General features: G+C 35.6%; 1 protein-coding gene, 1 long non-coding RNA gene and 1 other non-coding gene across 24 annotated transcripts; all 3 read right to left on the minus strand.

Annotated features, from left to right (window-relative positions):
- Nucleotides 1-520: 520 nt before the first annotated feature.
- LOC113355394 lies at nt 521-8,715 on the minus strand. Of its 22 annotated transcripts, none has more exons than XR_003362422.1 (11): nt 8,648-8,697; nt 8,153-8,406; nt 7,745-7,999; nt 6,673-6,921; nt 5,787-5,895; nt 5,445-5,618; nt 4,448-4,556; nt 3,493-4,328; nt 3,318-3,412; nt 2,342-2,525; nt 1,558-2,204 (listed from the first exon to the last, which is right to left on the minus strand). It is a non-coding gene; the product is annotated as an uncharacterized LOC113355394 (long non-coding RNA). The 22 variants fall into 22 exon arrangements; XR_003362427.1 differs by having other exon boundaries at nt 3,493-3,627; nt 4,224-4,328; nt 4,448-5,618; XR_003362414.1 differs by having other exon boundaries at nt 3,493-4,070; nt 4,224-4,328; nt 4,448-5,618.
- Nucleotides 2,713-2,785, minus strand: TRNAK-CUU. The gene has a single exon. It is a non-coding gene; the product is annotated as a tRNA-Lys (tRNA).
- Nucleotides 8,716-10,627: 1,912 nt separating the features above from the next.
- LOC113359044 (40S ribosomal protein S10-1-like) lies at nt 10,628-14,681 on the minus strand. The gene is made up of 5 exons (XM_026602741.1): nt 14,400-14,681; nt 12,017-12,065; nt 11,663-11,927; nt 11,438-11,570; nt 10,628-10,705 (listed from the first exon to the last, which is right to left on the minus strand). The coding sequence occupies exons 1-5, from the start codon at nt 14,679-14,681 to the stop codon at nt 10,628-10,630; spliced, it is 807 nt and encodes a 268-aa protein (XP_026458526.1).
- Nucleotides 14,682-15,235: the final 554 nt, after the last annotated feature.

The following is a 15,235-nucleotide window of genomic DNA, read 5'->3' on the forward strand; positions in this document are numbered from 1 at the left end:
AAAATAATTTTTGATATTAAATTCGTGTAGCAAGAAAACTATAATTCCAAACTGGATTCTAACTTAACGTCGTTACATCTCAGTCGTTATCTTTGTCTTCAACCTATCCACATTTTTAACCCAAAATTTAGATGTATCCGACTGCTTTGGCTATTTAATTAGAAATTTGGATAATAAAACAATTTTTATGATAATATTTATAGATGCAAATGCATCTAATAAAATCAGAATTTTCAGAATCTTTTATACCTAACACATGTCAGTATTATCGAAATAACATGATCAATCGCCAAACGATTAATCTATGATAATCAGAAAGTTATGATTGAACAACATATATCTCATAAATATTTCTTTTAGCATTTTCCAACCCACAGATGCTCCATCATGAAACAGTAGGCACATTCACATCCTAAAAAAATACATATATATCATCGCTCACAATCAGTACTTTTATTATCTCATAAGAAAGAAACAATATACATTGTAACCTATGAATTTGAAATAATCACCCGCAAACGATGACCAATTTGATAACATTTTAAAATCTGAGATCCAGACTTTCAAACAATAACCATCTCCAAGCCACATGAAACTTAGAAGTCCAGATAGTAAAACAGATGGTAATATGATGGCACGAAGAAACTACAATGATATGGAAGAAAAAAACAGTTCTCTAATCTAGATTATCTCCTTTTAGCTTCTTCCGCATAAATTCATTATGGCCATCTACTAAATCTCATCGCACCCGTCGATTAAGGTATAACCTACACACAAATAAACCTTAATTCAAATTAATCAAAATAAGTTCGAATAATTTTAACAATTGGAAATTTGAAATCATTGGATATCTGCTACAAAGATCAAATTGTATCTAAGAAAACAACCATATCGTTCTGTTTAGACGGAAGCTTAGAAACCAGAACTGAATCAAACAGAATGATAATTGAGAAGGGCCTCAAGAGTCTCTTGATCGGTGACATAGATTGAATATAAGGTAATTTAGAGGGGACTCCACAAAGTCAAATCAAACAATTACATTAATATAGGATAAGAAAGCAAAGAAAATTAAAAAAAAAAAAAGTACAGGATAAAACAACATGCTAGGTGAAGTTACATTCTCAGCCGACTAAATCGCTAGATTTAAAGCTAGCCATTAAATTTTAAACAATAATTTGGAGTGTAGGATCAATATTTTAGAGCAACTCTCATTGACCGGCCAATATGAACTGCTTAGTTTATGTGGAGTTGGCTATTTGGCTGGAACTCCCAATATTGCATTGAAGGTTTTTTATACGTTTTGGCGTTATTGTGTCAATCTATGGTCATTTGAATATGACTCAAAATAATATAACCTTTTTTTCTTCTTCCTCTATAAGTTTGGCAAAAAAAATAGATGTCAATTAAGATGTTAGGTTAGATACTGTTCTAGTTGTAACCGAGACTCAGTCTAAATCAGTGAGAAAGAAGAAAAGAAAAACTATCTTTTAGCACTTCTTTTTCTTTTTGAACATAAAAGACCTTGAGGATCAAGCAAGTAAAATACTATTGGTCGCGGAGGTAATAAAGCATTTAATATTATGTAGTTCAAAATAATGACTACAAAAGTACCATTCATTTATAAGACATCATATTTATCCATTATTGTACCTCTCGAGAGATTGGCTCCTTAACTGCATTCTTGAAAATTTGAATGCCAATCCTTGTTAGTCTCTCCGCATACATCAGATCGGGTATCTTCGTTGGGACAACTTTTTCCTTATAAATGACTCATAATTAAATAGATTTTCTTCCTAAAGGAAAACACATTTTAACAATAGCATATTTATAGAGCAAGACATTATTCGGATCTTAGTCCAAAATTTCTACCATTTGCATCCACACCAAATCTACAAAGTGTTCCCAACCTCTTGTAGGACCAAGCAATTGCTACTTCCGAGAGCTGAATGTACATGTCCCTCTCAAAGAAAAAGAAAGGAATTGCTAAAGCGAGTGGAAATTTAATACACCAAATTCCAAATGTAAATTTAACTTTGTGTTACCTGAGACCCGATATCATGTAGTTGAGTGTTGAGGATGGTTTCCTCGGCACAGTATTAATTCGTTGTGAGTTCAGCAAATTTTTCTAAAAAAAACCATATTACGACATAGCTTCAGCATAACTTCCTGATGCCACTGGCTTCTCAACTATTGATGTGAATTATCTGGAACAATAAAAAGCCACAGTTGTTGAAGGCATAAGAGTGGCTTGTAAACCTTGATAATATATACCGCCAAGTGCAGATTGAAGCTATAGGTTAATACAATGAAATAAACATAACAACCAAACACTGGCACTCACAATCAAACAATCCATAAGCAGGAGATATGTGATGGGAATTGTAAACATAACCTCAGCTTGATTCCTTTCCAGCTCAATTAGAGAACCGAGTCTTGATTCTATAAAAAAAATGGAGGAACGGAAAAAATCTTGACCGGTTATGCTCCCAAGTCCAGGATATCCTTCACTTGTGGAATTCTCTACCCTGCAGACATGAATATCATTGCTTTGAAAGACGTCACAAAGAATTTGAAATAGCTTGTTCCATTTAGATGCTTCCTAAGTACCACGATGAAATATTACACCCCTCTTAATTCATGTGTTGCACTATGTAACGATGAGCTAATATTGTCAATGGAAGCATGTGAGGTTTAAGCCTACTCAAATAACAATGCCATCTGTGGGAGTCGAACCCACGGCTACATGGTTAAGAACCATGTGCTCTTCCATTTGAGCAAAGACAGCAATTACAGTGGTCACATGAGTGAACTGTGTGTTACTGTGCTAACATACAATTATTTAGAGTAAGCAATAACAAAATTTGTAAAAAGGATCAGACATATTCTAAAGAAAGAAACACAGAACAACATTATATTGATGAAGCTGCAATTACACAGTCATTTATTTCCTTTGTTTTAATAGACTCCTACTTTACCAATCCCGACCCTGTTCTGTTCAGAAGGAATCAAAGTTTATTGTTTCATGGACAATTATGGATCACAGTGATTACGTAATTGATGATTCAAAGAGAATAATCATACAAACAGACTTTATTAACAATTGAAATTGATTTTCTCTTTTAGTATTTTTTTCTCTAGTAACAGTACTTATATTTTTGTAGATACCATATTATTCAACCATGGGCATTACCAAGATCCAAATTAAGAAAATTGAGATCTAAACAGGGGATATTTAAAAAAAAAAAACAACCAAAGAGAATTGAAAGAAAATATTTATAAGACATGAATTGAAGAAAATAGATTTGGGAAACAAATACCTGCAGAAATCAAGCCACTGCCTAGAAGTCATGAATTTATCGTTCTCATCCTTCCACTTATTAACAACCACACTTATAGAGACATGAACATCCACCTGGCATAGGGTACATATGATTCCCCTTTGCACATGATCTTTACAGGTAAAAGTTTCTTATATGATGTATAGAAAGATACCTGAATAGCTGCTGATTGGAGGTCAAAAGAAGTAAAATTCCAAGCCCGTCAAAGGCCTATTCCACGTGCCTCTGATAGGGTTTCCCAGAGTCCTTTGCATTTCCAAAGGAACTTGTCTGCATCCTTAAAGATGTTCTACCCGGTGGCTCCAAAGTGAACAAAGTAATTAGATTATCGAACTACATGAAAGAAATAACTATATAAAACTATTTAGCATGCATCAAAAGAAAGTTACACCCATAATTTAGTAGAACTAATGATGTACCATATTATATAACATTTCAAGATTCCGATAACTAAAAAAAATTGAACACGATTTAAGATGGTAGGTCACAGGCAACCAACCAAGCAAAGTATTTTAGCACAACAAAAGATAAACATGTTTTACTATTGCAGTGCAAGCCCCAACAGCAAAAAAATATGCCTGTTTTACTATTGTATATTGTTGGTCCCAAGCCCTCGAAACTATGACAAAACTTGTTGAAAAAGCTTCATATGACATCAAAGAGGTTCCTACAAAGATCATTCACCAGATATGGACTATCTAGGAAGAGCGCTGCAAGCTGTTCTCCGGTAACCTAATTGACAAAGCAATGTTACCCGTGGACCTCAGGATTCAAGAACACACACCCACAAAAAAATAATAATAAAATAAAATAAAGTTAGAAGCTTAATTGTGAGAATACAATTACTGAAATACATGTCGATCAAGGTCAGAGACGTGAACAGACCTAGTAACGTCATCTCGCCCCACCACTCTCTAACTCCGAATTTTGATCTTGAATTCCAGCTGCTAAAGCATAGTTCTCATTCTCAATTGCTTTTGCAGGTTCCAACTGAAAGCAGCGATGAACTTAGAGATTCCTGTTTTCTATGATAAGCAAGTTAATCTAAGAGATTCCTATTCTATAACAGTTCATAAGTTGTACAAATAAAATAATACTCCCTCCCTTACCTGAATCGCATCTACAATTGCTTTTGCAGGTTTCAAATGAAAGAAAAGATGAAACAGTGGACTTCGAGATTCTCTGATTCTATGATAAGCAAGTTAATCTTAGATATATCTGTACCAAAACAGTTCATAAGTTAAACACATAAAATAATAACCCCTCCCCTACCTGAATTCCATGTACAATAGTCTCAGCATCCGTAATACCCGCAACAAAAACATCATCAACTTCTCCAATTTTCTATTTTCTGTCTTCTATTCTCATTAAATAACCCCTTCCTACCAACTAAGAAGTCCCCTAATTTCAGTTATTTATACACGATTTTCCTTGCATTAATCATCCATTAGATAACCAAATCAAGAAGAAAATCGCATACCAAATTGATAGGGTACCACAATGACATCACTTAGAGGTTACTTAAGTGGCTGCTACTTACGCATGCCTATGTGGATTAGTTGAGTCAAGTCCAAGACACCAAAATTAGTCATCTACTGAGACATATTGTTTCTATGGTATTAAAAGTGATAGTGGTGGTTTTAAATGAGGGTTCAAACTGCCTGTAATCCCCACCATCAAAGTTATCTAGTTTATGAATATCCAACAACGTAGTTTCGCGTAGACATACGTTAGAGAAACTCAGCGAGTACTTTCTCTTCATGTTCAAGTCACTCTTACATTACTGATATTTGAGTAAAATAAATCAGAAAGATAACTTACATGCAAGGATCTTATAGTTGGTTCAACAGAATCATGCTGAGGCACTCATCTAGGCAGAAACTATTAAAGAAATCCCTACGTACTCTGGATCAGCTCATAGTGAATCTTATAGTTGGCCCAATTTGAATGACTGACTAACAGTATATCGGGATGCATAAAAGCATTTGGGACAGGAAACAATCAAGAAAATGCACAGATATAGGAAAATGAACGAAACATATGAGGCTGGAGTTATAGAGTTATGACTAAAGAATGATTCACCAAGACAAATAGCGGCACCTGCACCTGGATAAGGTATGAAACTAAGAACTTTGCCAAAAAGCTTAGATGTCAGGTTTCTCCTATAGCAACAACGGCTGTGATCTTGACGCTGAGAGGACTATCCTAGTGAAAGAGTTTTTGAACCTGAACTTGTTGATAGCAACACTTTAGTTCTTCTTTCAAATCGTGCGCGTGAACCTGTTAGCAAATGAACAAATGAACCAACTCGTTTTGTTATATGGGCGTATGGGATTTTTCACACAAACACTGCTAAATCGTAGAATCACACAGAATAGGCAACAAATCTATATATATAAATAGATTTCAGTGCAAGAAAATTAAGAGTTTGTTTGTAACTAAACATACCTCTTGCAACAAATTTTAAAACTTCTAACCAAGGTTCCCTCTGAGCTTCCAGTAGCAAGCAACTGCTCATTTTGTGTTATTGACCAACACTCAAATGATTAAGCTTTTACTGAAGCAAAAAAAAAAAGAAGGTGTTAACACATCAAACGAGTGTGGAGCAAGAACGGTCAATCTTTCAACCATAAAGCTGACCACAACTGAGTTGATGTAAATATATAGAACTAAAGAGGTTTTTCACAATACAACAACACAGCTCTTCCATTTTTTTTTAACTACAAACTATTGTGTTTGAAGAAATTTCTAATACGTTTTTCTTTTAGTTTATGCTATGGCACAACTTGCAGAACAGAAGCATACTTTGAGCGTTAAATTTCAGTTTCACAATAACTGATATTAATGGCAATGTCGTAAAACACCAATAAGCTAAAAGACAACTTCTATGGTTCTATCCACACTCAAAAAGTATTGCATTTCATATGCCTGTAAATGAAGAAAAAAGAAAAATCATACAAATACAAATATGAACACATGTTGTTGATCTCCTTGTTGATCCTCCGTAGTAACTAAAGTTGAAAATACTAATGTTTTGGTGGTTCATATGAAATATTGTAGCTGTTGATCCTCCTCTATAGCAAGCAACTGAAGCTGAAAATACTAATTAAACCTCCCAGAATTCAAACCTAAACAACTCCAGGGTATCATTTCAGGCCCATGGCTCTTTTTCAATCCCGCTCCAACTTTTCCCACTTTGACAGCTTAATCATCATTCCACAAAAATACTAATTGTAATCCTTGGGTGGAGTTGTATACCATCTAGATTGTGAACATAACCATATACTTTGACAGCTTAATAGATAAAACAAAATAAGGATAAGGAAGCACTTACCACATGTAACCCTTCTAATAGTGAAGACTGATCTCGCAGATTATCACAGAATGCAGCATCAAGTGAACCACTTCCAATGCTAACTTCAATGAGAAACCTTTAAGGGTGGTGATACCTTCTGAATTAACATAAGCAGTCCTTAAATAAACAGAGGAGTGGTGAATTTAATCCAACATTCAAACCATCCTTGGGACTGAAGAACCATGCTGGAATTTTTGGATCGCCTTCCTCGAGAAGTTCTGCATAAGCCTGCACGTATAAAATACACATCATAAGCACGGAATTATAATCCTTTCCCCTAGATAGTAATAGATAAGACTGTCCACCATCTCACGACTCAATAGTAATAGATATATCGGAACATTCATAAACAGGCTCAAGAATTGGATCCTAACACAAAAAATACAGCACATTTTCAACCAAGATTCTGACAGGATTCTTAAACAAAAAGGTTTCAAACATTTGAAAGCAGGACTTGAGTAAATATCCTGCGGAACCTGCTTCAAAAAAAAAAAAAAAAAAATCCTGTGGAACTTATTAAAATTGCACTGAACGGTGACAATTTTAGTGTAAATGTTGTCATGGGTACCACATAAAAGCATAAATCAGATTGAAATATACTCACAATAGGTTTTCAATTCACTACTGCGTGTGAAAATCCATGAAATTTGGAGTATAATCAACAATACAAATGAGGACAGAAAATGGTACTGTCACACCATTACATGTCAAAAATAAGAAGATCATTGGACATTTCAAATCTCTCTAAGCAAGAACACGTGTGAAATAGAAGTTAAGCTATTATTTTAGGTACCATGACATGCCTAAATTGTGCTATCCATACTTGTTTAGATGAATGGGGTTTCTAGCTGCATATCTCTTCTTCTTTTTTTTCTTTTTCTTTTCTGAAGGACTGTACATCTCCTCTTAATTTCACCTTAAATTTGATTTATATTTTTGTTTCAGATCATTGGATGGATCCCAAATGAAATTTGCACACCTAGATGCTAGTTAAACATCAACCAAAATCAGAACATAAATAATAACCAAAAATACTAATTAAAAGTCTGACCTGCATCTTTTTGCTCCAAAAATTCAGAACCAAAAAAATAAAATAAAGTTGTACGCCTGTAAATGGTGTTTTCTTTCTTTATGCCCATATCTCAATCGCCTCCGGACACTTTTAAGTTTACTGATCAGGATTTGTGGGTTTCAATCTCTCAGCATTTGAATTTACTGCCTGAAGTTTCAATGTTCTCCCTTTGCTGTTGATGCTGCTGTTTTGTTCCCACATCCTGGGAATTTATACATCAAACACAAAGGAAGTCTGGATTTGGATTCAAATATTGATTCCGAAAAATCAAAGATTGAAACCCACAAATCTTGATTAGATAAAACATCAAGAAATTGAACTAAACTGAAATCAAGAGGTATAAAAATAAAAGAAACGTTAACTGATATAAGAGGGGTTAGTGATTACCAATCTCTTTTTCGGGTTTCATTGAAGCCGGATACATGACAGCGGATCTTTAACCCCCATGTTTTGGTAGCTCCAATGCTAACACAAATTAAATTTTAATAAACCCAATTTCCTAAAAGACCCGAGCATTAAGCTGATTAGGAATTGTCGAAGCAATCAGATCAGCACCATAGGGTATGTAGAATGAGATAACACGCTATTACCTTCTCCAAATTGATCAATAAAATCGTGAAAATCAATTCCTTTAGCAATTCCTGTGATGATGGAGAAATCAAACAAAAGTTACAAAACGAATCAACAAAAAAGAAAACAAAAAACATATCGTAGGGTTAGAGTCCTCAGAGAATAGAGAGCCAAGAAACTAATCAAATCTCTTGGAAGACTATTGAATTAAAATTCACCCTAAAAAAGATGAGATTTTTAGTATCAAATTGAAAAGATGGGATTTTTAGCATCAAATGATAAAAAGATAAAATTAGGGTTGGAATTTAAGACCTGATAGTCGCAATGAGAGTTTGAGCTTGAGTTTCGAGAGGAGGGAGAGAAGGATCGAAGAAAGAAAAATAGGTTTCATGTAAGTCGGCTAAAAACATAACGAAAAGACTGTTTTAGGCTTGATATCAACGGCCAGGAACAGCGCGGAGACGGCCTTGCATCACCCCGACATATTTCTGTCGGCCCACATACATCACCTACCAATACTGAACTTTTCCTGACCGTCCGAGTCATAGCTCGATCCGGTTGATTCCGACCGACGGATGAGGGTCCCGTCTAATGACTCTCAAATCTCAAAGTCAAAGACCACCTTTTTTTTATTACAGTGATTTTTCGTGCGGACCATACCATTATAGAACTACCCAAAGTCACTCCACGACTTTGTTATTAGTAAATACCATTCATTATTCTGGGATTCTAGGCAATTCGAGTTTGTAAACATAATTCAGGTTTCCATGCAATGTGACCGTCGAGTACAATTAATTGTCACTCCTCGAACCATAATCAATTTTTCTTTCTACATAATTTGATTTTTTTACTGTAAATTAATACAAGCTGTTTCCAGGTACTCCAAAAATGTTCCCTTTCAGCTCTTATTTTAAGTCTGGTGAACAACCAATTTAAGATGAAGCCAACTTCTTGGTGGGTTGAGTTTGCAGCATATATGGCCGCTTTTAAAGAAGGGAGGGGGATTTGGGACTGGACGAGATGTTGTTGTTGTGGCAAACTTAAGCTCTAGAGTGGGTTCTATAGGTGACAACCTTTTAGGAGGATGGCATTCATACTGATCTTCGAAAACTGTACTTAATCAGTGTAGATTCTTCTACTTAAAAATTTCTCTCAGTTTCATCAATGCATGTTCATTTGCTTTCTAGGTTCTTCTGATTAAGGGACAGATTATAAGAATCTGGATGTACCTATTTCATCTAATGCTAGTTGATCAAGCCTCAAGCAGTCTAATTGGTTTGCATTATGCAGCTAGTTTATACAGTGATGGAACTTGTTTTTATTATTAATATCTTTTATTTTAGTTGTAATAATTAATTGTTGCAACCAGTGACGAAGAGTGTATATGTGGAATTTGGGCGCAAGAAAGATCCCGATAGCTTGCATCTTATTACATCCTGGCACAGTGGATACAGATCTGACGAAGCCCTTCCAGAGAAATATTGCCGAAGGAAAGTTGCTCAGCAGGGAATTCTCTGTTCAGAAGCTCTTAGAGATCATCAACATTGTGAAGAGCTCTGACAATGGTAAATTCTTTGCTTGGAATGGTCAGGAAATTCCTTGGTAATTCAACATTATTATTTTTTTTATTAGATTTGAATTATTTGTATTACTACTAATGAGTAGTATAACAAGCATCACATTTGATGCGATGCCCAACCAGTCTAACCTTCAATAAGCTGTTGTTTTCTTATATGGATGTGTACTGTAACTTATTTGATGTTACCTGTGAATGACTGACGGAGTTCTCCATTTTGCCTTCTTTTTTTATTGTTTTTTGTCATGCTGGCCAAAAAAATGTGCCACGCCCAGACTACATCTGGATTCAAAATAATCCCCTAATAGGCAGATTTTGGGAAATCTTTCTGCCAGCAAGGTGGATTCAGAGGTTATAACTAATAATATAACCCATTCACAAGGTAAGAAGTGAAAGGTCTTCCACAATAATCCTCATTTCTAAAACAATGTTGGAAGACAACTGCTTAATGAACATACCCTGTGAAATCCATGAAGAAGCTGATGGACTTGGGCTCAATCCAGTCTTAACAAAAAAGAAATACAAGACAGCAGATTAAATGGAAAATTTCTGTTCATTCTTAACTACCTACTCATTAAAAACAGAATGCTCAATAAATAACCCTATAGTTTCTAAGAGAATCAGAATCACTACTTGATAAACTCTTAAAATAAGTCACAATTTTCCTAGATGGATAAACTTCAAGCTTCAAAATTGAATGGAATAGCATGCATCACTCAAGCAAGGTCAGAGCTTGCAGGTCCAGCACGACCACGACCACGACCTCGACCAAAACCACCTCCTCCGCTTGGATTCTGCAAGTTCATTCCAACAGTGTTGCATAATATGAAAAAAATGTACTTGTGTAGATGAATCAAAATATAACATTAGCTGGTACCAGTTTCACAATTTTAACTCTCGTTGTCATTTTTTATAATAATCAAACTAATGCAATCCTAGAAAAAAAATTTCCTCTTCCATTCCAGCCTTTAACAGAAGATGGGAGAACAAATCTCTAATAAGAGGATGGCAGCTATTAATCAAAACTTAAAGAGCATTAAACCTTAACAAGTTAGATCCTCTCGGTGAGAGCAAGCTATAAAATGTAACCTTGGTGCTCGCAGTAGAACCCTTCAGATCACATCATAATAAATTCTATACTTCAGTAAGGAACAGTTCAGCAAGGCAAGCATGTCAAACAACAGTGCATAACTTAGGAAAACTACACGACAAAGTTTAGGTTATAATTCAAAAACAAAGACAGGACCTGTAAGAGCCGAAATTGGTTCACCCAAGTGATTTTAGTCTAAGGTATACAAGTTAATTCAAGAATGTGGCAGATTTTTGAGGCAGCTTCATTTCAAGGCATTGCAAATGAACGGAATATGTCATTCATTCTTATTAATGTCGAGGTTGCAGTGTACACTGTCTAGTCATTATTTACTGTTGAACTTAGTCCCAAAATCATCTTTTCCAATCATTTACAGATTGTTCAGCATTCTAAACAAAAACTCTAATGTACTAACAGCGAAGAGAGTAAAATTTACCCTGAACGAAGGCTGGAACCCCTCAGGTGCTCCACCCTTTTCTCCTCCCTCACCAGCTGTCCCTCTGGGTCCTCCACGATATCCATCGCGATCACCACTAAACCGTGGTCTCTCTCCGTCACCACGAGGACCACTGTATATTTCAACAATCAAAATCTATCTACACCAAAATCCTTAAAGTCTTGACACAAACAACCACACGCAAAAAAAAAATATCATGTTTACCGACGATCTCCTTGTGGAGCGAATTTGGCTACTGTAGACTTCTTCAAGGTTGAAGGAAGAACCTCAGGTGGTAGGTTAAGATGATTTCTCAAGAATTCAATTCCCTCATTGGTGAGAAACCAGTAGTAATGCATCCAAGCAAATGTTTCTCTGACATATTCCTTGGATTTGAAGCTCTGTATGAGCTTGATCACCTGTAGGTTAGGTACATCGATAGCTGGATGTTTTGCAAGATTGAAATCCTTTTTTGCATATAAAACTCCCTCTGAAATCCATTTAAACAAGAATTATAATTACTATACAAATAAAAAATGCTCGGTTTCAAACTCAATTAAAAATAAAAAATGATTAAACCTTGAAACATGTACTTGGATATATCTCTGCGATTGTTCTCGGATATGATCTGAACATAAAGAAAAAGAACAAGATGAAACATTAATTCTCTGTAAAGAAATCAAAAACTATGGTTTGAATCACAAAACATACCATGATTGTTGTAAATAATGCAAAGGAGATAATGAGCTCTTCCTTCTAGTTCCTTTGTTTATTTATTTCGGTCTCTGTCGCCGTGCTTTGTTTGTCTTGTTTAATACTCCGGTATAAATATGTATTAACCTTAAAAGAACCAAAACCCTAACTGCCTTTTGCAGGAAAAATGTCGGGCTTTTAATTAGTTCGGCCAATTTCTATGGGTATATTCACTTTTATGGGCTCATTAAACAAAAGTCTCGCAATTTCAAAGAAAAAATGTCCTTCCATAATGTAAACACTGAGAGCAATTCCTATGGCAATGGCCAAACTCAAACATTTGTTGAGCCACGTGAAAATTACAAGGAGACCCATTTCTCCAATTTCTTCCATTGTGAAACCCACGCCCAGAAATCTAAAGGCGCGCACCCAGGGAGACCCATTTCTCCAATTTCTTCCATTCTCTAGTAAGCACAAAAGAAAGATAAGATTGCATCTAATTTTCTTTGCTTTATCATCAAAATATTCTTCTATTTTCATTTGATTTGGAATGAAATTTCTCAGCTCCAGGTATCGTCAAAATTCGTTTTCTCATCCCTTCTATGAGAAATGTGATTATCTCCGTACCAAAATTAGTGGGAAGGTATGAACACCATATGATTATGAGGCATGTATGGGGTTTTTCAGAAAAGAGACCAATCCATCTACAAATTTGTTGATTCAACAGTCTGTTAGTAGTATGAATTAGCACCTGCTTGTTAGACATTGTTTTTTGTTTTAATTAAGAGTTTCCTGTGTATATCTGCTGAGGAACAACAATTGGGTGTCCAAAACTAATAGTTATCTCTAGTGTGAGTGAAGGCTTGTTTGCCAGACACACACCAGTTGTTCGATAAAATGACTTCTTCAGAAATTAGTCAATGGTGGTGTTGATGTTGGTTTCAATGGGTTACGCATTTAAAAGAAAATGGAGCTAAAAGCATGCTGCAGTGGCAAGGAAAAGGAGATGGAAATGTAAATGGGTTTGGTGTGCGTGTGACGTGCAATAGTGATGCATAACAGGTTATTCATTATGCATCTACAAATTTGTTGCATAACTTGTTACGCATTCTCGAAATTAGTTGCATAACACGTTATACAGCTTTTTTTTTCATAGTTTTTTATGCAGTTCAGAAAACGGTTGCATAACACGTTATGCAGCTACTTTTTGCTTAGTATTAAAACCAACGAAAAATAAGCTTGCATAACTGGTCATGCACCTATGATAATATCTACATTACATGTTATGCAGTCACGAAAATAACTGCATAACCTGTTATGCATCCGAAAATATGGTTGCATAATGCATAGGAAAAATTGTTGCACAATCTTTTATGCATCGAGAAAATATGTGCATAACCTGTTATGCATCCGAAAATATGGTTGCATAATGCATTATGCATTAATTTTTTATGTACGCACTAAAATCAACCAAAACAATGGCTACATAACTTGTTATAGATGCATAACTTTGTTATGCAGTCGAGAAAATTGTTGCATAATTCGTTATGCGCCTGCAGAATGTGTTATGCATCTTTTTTGGTGGCTGCATAATGGTTATGTTTCAAGTTTTCGAGAATTTTGCCTAAAATGATGATCACCTCCGATTTTTTCGTGAAAAACAAAAATTTGATATTCTTGTTTGTACTCGTTGCATAGCTCTCTTAAAAAGATTTTCAACGATATAAAATTGGTAAAATCCAAGGCGCGGATTTTTGGGTATGTTATATCCAAGTTGCGTTGCCAATTATACCCCTGAAAAATTAGGCTGCATAACGAACCTGAAAAAATAGTATGCATAATGACTTATATTGATTCTTAATAATTTCGGATAATTTTGTGTGTCACGGAAATAATTATGGGTGTCACAGTACCGAAAATTAATTATGGGTCTGGCAATGAGAATATTATTTATTTTGGGTCTCCCCCTAATTTCCCCTAAACAAAAGTCCCGCAATTTCAAAGAAAAACTGTCCTTCGATAATGTAAACACTGAGAGCAATTCCTATGGCAATGGCCAAACTCAAACATTTGTTGAGCCAAGCATATAAGAGGTTTGTTGTTGTGGTGGTGTTGGTGTGTAACATTCATTTGGGTTATAGGGCGAGAATGATGATGAAATGCGCCTAGGTTCAAGCCGAAATGTCCGAGGTTGATATACAAACACAATTTGTGGTGAATTAGTATTGTACTGTGTTTCTCGTATCATATTGTGTTGTGTTTCTCGTACCACTGTTTCTTCACTTTCTTGCCATGATCTGTTGGTTTCTTTAATTTCGTGCAATGATCTATTGCTCCTGGTGAAATTGGAAGAATGTGACCGCCGCCCATCATCATTTGGAGTTGGACTTACAGTTAGAGTCAATCCAAACATTGTGTCTGTCTGCCATTTTCGTAGTTTTTCCAAGTGCATCGCCTCTACTTGCCGATTCCGCCAATGCAAATAGTTGAGTCGAATCGGCAACTCTTCCTTACTGGCAGTGACATTGTAGTAAGGATAATCACGGTCCATATTTTGGGAAACAAGAGGATCGTGGTTGGCTCACCTTGTGAAGTAATACTTTGCAGCTCCCAACGAATTTCAGGCATATTTGACGAGGATGATGAAGAACTTGCACCCGTCCTGGGATAATTCATAAAGCTTGGCTCTTCTGGAGGTGGTTGGCTAGGAACGATATTTGGTTACGGGACATGTTTGATAACCATGGGAAATCAACCCCATAGACGTGCATGTTTTTTGTCCCAATCACAGGCTTCGTAATTGACGTGTACCACTTGACATACTGCGCTTCACTAATATCCAATTGTGTATTTAGTTCATACCTCTCCCAACCGGTTATTCTCAGCCGATAAAAATCTGATGCAGAGGTTTGCATTTGTTGTAGCGGGTTAATTGCAATTGCAAATATACCTTGTATTTGGTATTGCACTATTTCTCCCAGATACCAAACCCCTCTTTGTGATTCCGGACTGTAAAAAACAAGGGGTTGAAACTATTCAACACCTTAAGGATTTCAAAACATTTGTCGAAAGGAAAAGCCACATTTTTCCATCTTCGCCATTCAG

This window comes from Papaver somniferum, chromosome 3 (assembly GCF_003573695.1).
Source record: "Papaver somniferum cultivar HN1 chromosome 3, ASM357369v1, whole genome shotgun sequence".
Taxonomy (NCBI): Eukaryota; Viridiplantae; Streptophyta; class Magnoliopsida; order Ranunculales; family Papaveraceae; genus Papaver; species Papaver somniferum.

What these genes read in the sequence shown, in the direction of transcription:
- LOC113359044 (XM_026602741.1), bottom strand. Translation starts at nt 14,681, where the DNA reads ATGGACCGTGATTATCCTTACTACAATGTCACTGCCAGTAAGGAAGAG. An exon ending in AAGAAAGTGAAGAAACAGTG is followed by an intron (nt 12,066 to 14,399) that starts GTACGAGAAACA and finishes CTTTATGTTCAG; the next exon opens with ATCATATCCGAGAACAATCG. An exon ending in ATCCAAGTACATGTTTCAAG is followed by an intron (nt 11,928 to 12,016) that starts GTTTAATCATTT and finishes AATGGATTTCAG; the next exon opens with AGGGAGTTTTATATGCAAAA.